Source organism: Myxine glutinosa, chromosome 6 (assembly GCF_964187855.1).
Source record: "Myxine glutinosa chromosome 6, kmMyxGlut1.1, whole genome shotgun sequence".
NCBI lineage: Eukaryota > Metazoa > Chordata > Myxini > Myxiniformes > Myxinidae > Myxine > Myxine glutinosa.
Window position 1 is genome coordinate 118,979,358 of NC_136266.1, and position 8,098 is coordinate 118,987,455.

At 41.0% G+C, this 8,098-nt stretch overlaps 1 protein-coding gene across 1 annotated transcript in view; it reads left to right on the top strand.

The window, feature by feature from the left end:
* Nucleotides 1–6,649: 6,649 nt before the first annotated feature.
* The window catches only part of NPAS3 (neuronal PAS domain protein 3), a 287,095-nt gene continuing 285,646 nt past the window's right edge, over nt 6,650–8,098 (top strand). The window contains exon 1 of the mRNA XM_068120941.2: nt 6,650–6,882. Coding sequence (XP_067977042.2) covers nt 6,732–6,882 — 151 coding nt within the window. The 5' untranslated portion in view covers nt 6,650–6,731. The remainder of the gene's footprint in view (nt 6,883–8,098) is intronic.

Here is an 8,098-nt window from a genome sequence, read left to right on the forward strand (position 1 = left end):
CTCCACCTGTAGAATTTTAAAATAATGATGATGTCATGGGTCACGTGGTATGGGCGCCATCTTGGAAAAACCGAAAATTTTTGCACCTCTATATCTCCGAAAGCGCTGCATAGAAAAATTGAGACATAGCTCATTTTAAAGAACTCTCCACGGGCATTAAAATATGTTAATGATGATGTCATAGGTGCCTCCATTATGACGTCAAAATTTGACAAGTACAAAACTTCATCTGAACAAGATGAAATTTCTTGAGCATAATCTAGGAACAAATTAGTTTAGAAAACAAATAATGATGAAGTCATCGGTCAAGTGGTTCGGCCGCCATATTTTTTTAACACAAAAGCCTTAAAAACCACTGAAAATACATCCTGGCGAGGGTTTGCAATCTCTGATTGCTCTTTCTAGTTACATTTTGTTGATGACATTCTTTGTTACCTCCACCACCGAAGGTGGATGGATGTTATGTTTTCACCCCCCCTGTCTGTTTATTACTTGCAAAAAGTGAAGAATTTAGAAGTATGTTGGTTGGTCTAATGCATTATTCTGTCTGTTTATTACTTGCCGGAATAGATTCCGGCAAGTATGTTGGTTGGTTGGTTTGTCTGTCTGTCTGTTTGTCTGTATGTTTGTGTGCATTACTGCATCTACATCGTTGCACATAGCATCGCCATACTTTACACACATATTTGCCTTGCCCTGGAATAAACTGTGCCCAATTTTTAACTCTCTAGGCCCAAGGTCAAGCTCAAGGTCACCCAAAACGTGAAAATCGTTAGATTTTAATCTTACAGCCGCCATGTTGGTGCTCGCTGTCACTGTGATGCGAAGCGAAACACGCCTCAGAGCTGTCACATTCACAATCGCTATGTCGTGTGTACTCTCGATACGTGTTTCCTTCATTGTAAAAACTACCAAGTCAACAGTTAAAAGGATTTTGAGCCGATTTGTGTTACGGCCTTGGCAAGATCGATGGAGACAGCGATCTGTTAGCTTATACACCGCCTAAATAACTATGCTGGCTATGCTGCTAGTTATACACCGCCGGCAAGAGTATACATGTATAGATTTCAAGAGTATGCATGTATAGATATAGATTTCCCGCCATTTTGATCCATAATGGCTGATAAAAAAGTACATTCCGGCAAGTCCTCAGTCTCTGATCGATTTTTCATCTGTTTGCCTGTCTGTCTGTTTGTATGTCAATCACCTATAGGTCACAATTTTAAACCTGTCTGTCAATTTTAAATAATTTTAAACTTTACATAACTTCACCAAACGGTAGAGTTGGTCATAAGGAAGAAGCCTATTGATATTGAGGTCAAAAGGCCAACCTAGGCCAAATGTTAACAACTATGTCGAATTTATAAAATCATCAATTTTCATCCGATTGACTTGAAATTTGAAGTGTATTTGCATATCAGGTCACTGAATTCAACCACTAATTATTTTTGAGGTCAGCCTTGGCCAAAAGGTTAACATAGGCCATAGGTCAACAACTTATTTTGGGGATTTCGCAAGTATCTTGCTATGCACGACATATTTTGTGTCTGTTTGTCTGTTTGTCTGTGAACAGGATATATCTAAAAGGTGTGGACTGATTCGGATGAAATTTGGTTGAAAGGTTGAGTGTGTGACGATGACGAATCGACTTCATTTTGGTGAATATCCGAATACAGATCCGGATACGAGAATTTTTTAATTTTCTAAGTGATTCTTCACCATTGAGTGATTGTGCTAATAACGATATATAGCGTGATATTTCAAAAAGTTGTGGGTGAATTATGACAAAACTAGGTGGATTCGTTTGGTAAGTGACAAGAACAAGCCGATTCGATGTTGGTTCAGTTCTGGATCCAGAACCAACCCATCAGTGGATAGAAAATGTAAACTGTTCAGCTTGGCGGAAGTATGCTCTCTACCGATTGCCTTTCTAGTTGTTTGTTTTTGGATAATTTTGTTTGTTCGTGCAATAGTCTTGTGATAGGTTCAAACGAAGATAATCTTAATTTGAGCATCAGCAGGTTGGGTTCAACGTAATGTGATGTGATGTGATGGGTTCAGACGAAGATAATCTTAATTTGAGCATCAGTAGGTTTGTCCTTCAGTTAACATCCGAAAGAGGCATACGGAACAGGTTTCAAGTTTCATTCATTTGAGCTGTTGGATCGCTTCTGATTTGTGAATAATGAGAAGTTAAGCAGTTGGAGCTTTACAGCTTCCTGGGCTCCGCCATCCTCAAACAAAAAACGATTTTCATCACAAATTGAAGTGCATTTAGAGCCGTGGTACCACGGCCCTCTGCTATAATTGGGAAAAGCCATATTTTCTCTTTGGACAATGATATTGAGAAGTTGAATGTTGTTTTTGTGTTTTTTAGTTGTTAATGTGATATCTACACCCTGAGTTGCTGCCCTGGTGCAAGATTCCTTACCAACGTCAGGCTCTGCTGGGCATGACATAGACAGCGCAATGTTTGTCAAAAGCTCTTGCTGTCATGGCCACTGTGCACAAGTAACCTAGTAGAACTGTAGTTCCTTTGATATGCGCCCTGGGAATATCCAACCCTCCAGGCATATTATGTTGTCCTATTGCAGTCCTGCTTGGGGGACATACCCATTACCCAACCTCATTTGTGACTATTTCCAATAAGTTTCCCACAATGGGGTTTTCATGTTTACTCGTTTGTATACTGTACATTTATGGTATACATTAAACCACTGAGGCTTTCATTCAATCCTTGGCAGCCCAAAGGAAGTTTCTTACAGAGAGCTTTGCAATATATTTTAGCCGCACTTGAGGTCTCAATCAAACGTTATTACAACTTGTCTCTTGGCACGATTTTGGACGATTAGTGGAAGAATGAAAAAAAAAATTGAATCGTTTTAGTTAGTACCTCAAAACGAAACACTTGTGTTCTCAACAAGGTTATACTGAATTGTTAAAAGTTTCACAAAACATTTACATTTTTGACAACGGTGAATGTCACAACAATTAATACATTCTAATTCACAAAGACTGGCTTCATTAATAGGACATTTGTGTCCCTACCTGTGCAGAAAATGCTGGGATTAAAAAGAGAAAAAAACCTTGTTTTTCTCAAAGTGGCAAAACGGCCAGAAATAAAGTTGCATTTCGATTTCAAAGACAAGAACACGAGGCTGTAATGGAGAAAGCATCTTTAGACCTGAGATTTGGGCATTTTATTTCTCCATCATATATCAAGTTTTCGGACCTGCAGATTTTTAGCATATTTTCTTTTTCCTTCACAGAAGTGAAGCTCATGGAAGAACACGGCAGAACTTACAGTGGGGCAAACATCAAGGGAAGGAACGAATGAGCAGTAAAAGAGGAGACGGAGGAGGGAGGGGTGGACAGTGAAAATAGCAAGTAAAATGGTTGTGGTTGGAAAGGTTAATGGGGGTAATAAAGACCATGAGTCAGATTTGGGGATGACAAAATATGGGGTGTACTGCTTAATTAAAGCCCTGTAGGGAGGAGTAAGATTGAATGGCCTTAGGAAGGCGGTTCCATAGGCAAGAGAAGCGAGGAGTTGAGTTGTGCACTCAGCCTGCAATTTTGAAGCATAACTAGAAGGGTTTTTGCATGAAATCTGATGTAAATCTCAATTGATTTAACTTGAGTATGTCAGGACCTGTATTTTTTTTTTTTTTTTTTGGAACAAAGTCAAGGTTCATGGAAAAGCTAGAATTCTGCACAGATCAGGATGAAACAGAACAAAAGGAAAAGCAGAGAGAGGGGGAAACTACCACTAGCAGGGTTGAAGGAGAAAATAGAGGGAACCTCAACAAATCATGGGGGTGGGGAGGAATGAGGGGTAGTGGATGATGTATTGGGTGGACAAGATGGATACAAAAGCAAACTGTCAGGAAGGACAAACTTGAAATTTGGAAGGACGTGGGCTTTCGGGGCGGGTTTTGGGGGGATGGAGTAAACGAGGGTAGAAAAGATCGTTTTTGATGGGGAATGATCTTGGATGGTGGTGAACAGCTGTCTTGAAAGACCTGGAGGGAAGAATGACATTGAAGAAAATGTGGAAGTTGGTTATACAGACAGGAAAAAAGAAGAACAAATCAGTGGAGGTGAGCAATGATTCTGCATTTTGGGAGTTTCACCAGAAAGGGTTTGTTGGTGGATCATGCGAGTCTTGCAGATACCTTGGGGGACAAAGCACGGAAAGAGCAGAGGGTTCAAGACCAGAAAATAAGCACTAGAAGACAGAGAGACCACCAACCTGTCTGCAATGGCAAAGTGAAACGCCTCTCGGTGTAGCTCCAGCGCAGGAGATTCCAATCACCTTGAAGACCTTGGTTTGCAGGGCATCAATGTGTGAGGTAGGGGAGCCAGACATAGATGGGAGAGTAGTACTCCATCAAGCTGCAGATGAAGGCCTTGTTGGTGGATAGTAGTTCAGTTGTGCTAAGGAAGGACTGGATGATGGAGGATGCCCAGTCTGTGGCTGGCTTTGGAGGCCAAATTGTAAGTGTTGTTTGCCCAAGAAAGATCGTGGCTGACAGTGAGACCCAGGAGTTTCAGTGAATGAACTTCCTCAAGAGGATTGTTAAGAAAGTCAATAGGAGGGTTTGCCCAACTGTCCATTCAGAGATAGAGGGTGAGATGTGTCAGGCATGAAAGACCTACTCCAACTGTTTGACCAGCTTGTGATTTTGTGAATGTCAGAAGAGAGGGAAGAGGCAGGAGCCTGGCTGTCTTATGGATGAGGGATGTGATTTCAGAGGGCGGAGTCATCAGCATAGATAAAGGGGATTTTCTGTAGAGTTAGAGAGATCATTGATGAAGATCAGGAATAGGACGTGGCCCAGAACACTGCCTTGGGGCACTCCAGCCTTGACACGGAGAGGCGATGAAAGGATTCCATTGAGAGCCCCATGTTGGCTACGATTGTAGAGGAAGTCAGGAAGCCATGTGTGGAGTTGGCCATAAATGCCATAGGCAGAGAGTTTGAAGAGTAAGGCAGGAATTCAGGAAGCCAGACTCTTATCAGAAGTATGAAATATGTCCAGAGAGACGGCTTTGATCTGATATCTGACATTGAAGGTTTTCATCCATTTTTTGGGAGAGTAGGAACAGCATCTCAAAGAAGAGGGAGACATGTTTGAAAGTTCATTCTTGAGCTTGAACAGATATTGTTTTCTGGCTGTCCTGAGAGTGGACGCACACTTTCTTTGTGAAATGATCTGAGATTTCCTTCAGTCGGGTTTCCTTTCCAGGAAGAATTGGCAAATTGTGTCAGAGTGACTGCCTCACCACAGGATTCAGTGTAACATGGGCATGAAGAAGGGTAGGATAATTGAAGATGATATGGGATGAATCTGTACAGAAGAAAGAGCATGTTTTTGTGGAAGAATTCCCAGGCTGAGTTAACATCAGGGCCAGTAGATTATGGGAGCCCAGTCCTGATGAGATATGGCTGCTTGCAGTTCCTGTCAATCTGCTTGAGTGAAATGCCAGACTCGCTGGCATTAGGTTAGCTCTCTGAGAATAGCCAGAGAGATGTTGACTCTCACAAATGTATTTTACTATTATTTCGAGTTTACTGATCTCGTTTACCTTTTATGCTCCGCATCATCATCATCATTGTTGTCGTCATTGTCACACCAAACAATTTACAGAGTGTTGGTCTTGCAGTCTCTGAGAATCCTGAAGCACTCTCTTGACATTTCCTCCAACAAGCTTGTAGACCTGATAGACCTGGTAGACCAGGTACCGGTAGACCAGACGAGTCCTCCAGCTTACCGTCCTTCCGATGGACAGCACACACATCGATGCCTCGGCCTGCCCGTGAAAAACCAGTGTGGCAGTTTATAGTTGGATCGATATTGGAATCCAGAGAAGACAGCTCGAAAGCGAATGCACATAGCCCGAAGCGATCCTGCCAGCCCTGTAAATACAACTCGCATCGCAATTTGTTTTTAGCCGAAACCTTGGAGCAAAGTGCATGATTAATTACTTCATTCGTTATTCACTCACCAACTCATTATCACACTCATTCACAATTATTTTTTCAAGCATCATTACCGAGTCATAATTTCTTCTCCCGCTTTCAAACACTGTCCCAGGTTGGTGCCCTTTATTCCATGAAAGGTGTCATGAGTTCTTCTCGAGTGTTCTCTGTTCCGATAGTCTGTGAACCGCAGGTTTCGTGCCGGTGCAAACGTGGTATTCACAAACAATATGATGGAGTTAAACTGTTGTTCAGACATTGTCATCTATAAGTGTGAGTCAGTCCATCATATAGGTACATTGTGATACATCAACAGCTTTGGATTGAAAGAATTCCATTGTGAAAATTTTCCATCAATTTCTCACTGGAAGCGAACATTAAAAATTTACTGCAATGACAACTTGATTTTATTTTATGCCTTTCAATTATTCCTCAAGCGAAATGTCCTCGCTGGGATGGTTCAGTGATCAGTATTTGTTACTTGTGGCAGGTCTTTCAAAGGTAATGCCTGTGTTGCTTTGAGATGGCAAAACATTAAATGATTAAAACGCAGCAAGGGCAGCACGATGGAATGCACCACCGACTTTGCAGTGTCCCATCCTGGCGAGACAACTGTGATGATGACAGCACTCCGCATTGTTTCTTCTTTATTCATGTCAGACTGCAGGCTCTGCGGAAAGAGAAATCACGAGACGCGGCACGGTCACGGCGAGGAAAGGAGAACTTCGAGTTTTACGAACTTGCGAAGATGCTTCCTCTTCCGGGAGCCATCACAAGCCAGTTGGACAAAGCTTCCATCATCCGACTTACCATCAGCTACTTGAAGATGCGCGATTTTGCTCAACATGGCGATCCATCTTGGAACCTCTATATGGACGTACCCAATGCATCTGTCAAAGGTATGAAATAATTTCGAGCACAAAGGACATTTGCCTTTGCCTGGAGGATATATATATAATCTCCATTGAAACCATTGAAATCGTTGAAATGTTGTTATATTTAGCTTCCTTCTGCAGCATTGGAAAACTTGGTTCAAATCTTGTGGCGGATAGATTTTCCGCATAACTATAATTCTGATTTAAATATCAAACACAAATTATTTAGGGAACTTAAACCCATTGGTTCTGAAAAACCGCAATCATGGAGATAGTTATGATAGATTTGTTGTTGTACGCCGCTCCTTTCCTATGCCATCTTCAGGCGCTGCATGACGTCATTGCCTGGCACCGAAGGGGGCCCGACAATGACATGTGCTGAAAGGGAGTACTCAGTTTTCACTCCAGTTTCTTGTTTGTTGTACACCAGTTTCTTGTTTCTTTTTCTGTTTCTCTCTTTCTCTCGCCCCGACTGTCTGCCTACTTGGTGCCTGCCCGTGCCCATGTTCATGACTCTCTTTTGCTCTCTCTCGCCCTGACTGCTACTGACTAGCTCTTTCTCTCTTTTCCTTTTCTTTTCTCTTTTCTTTCTTTGCTCTTTTCTTTCTTTTGCAAACAAACAGTTTGTTTTTTCCTTTCATATGCTATCTCTAGGCGCTGCATGACCGGGCCCCGGCAATGACACACGCTGAAAGGGAGTACTCAGTTTTCACTCTGGTTGTTTGTTTGTTTGTTTGTTTTCTTGTTTTCTTGTTTGTTTGTTTGTTTGTCCGGGCGATATCTCAGCCATCATTTGAGCTAGGAAGCTGAAATTTGGGCACAATAATGAGTAAGTACTGTGTCAAAAACCTTTTTTTTTTGTTTTTTGATTAATCAATTAATTGATTAGTTCCTTAATTATTATCAATTAATTAAGTACTTATATATTTCCTTTCTCATCTGGTCAATATCTCAGGCACCTTTTGAGCTAGAAAGCTAATATTTGGAAACGATAGTGACCAAGTGATGTGGCTCTAAAGGATATTTTTGATTTATTGATTAATCAATTAATCAATTAATTATTTATTGATTTATAAATTAATTGTTTAATTTTTTCGATTAATGACTTATTTAATTAATTTTCTAAAAGTTACATCTTCGGATGAAGCACGAGTGGTTTAGTTATGCTATTAGCCAATTGATTAAGAAAATATTTTATGAATATTATTACTTGCAAAATCGAAGATTTTTCAAGTATATT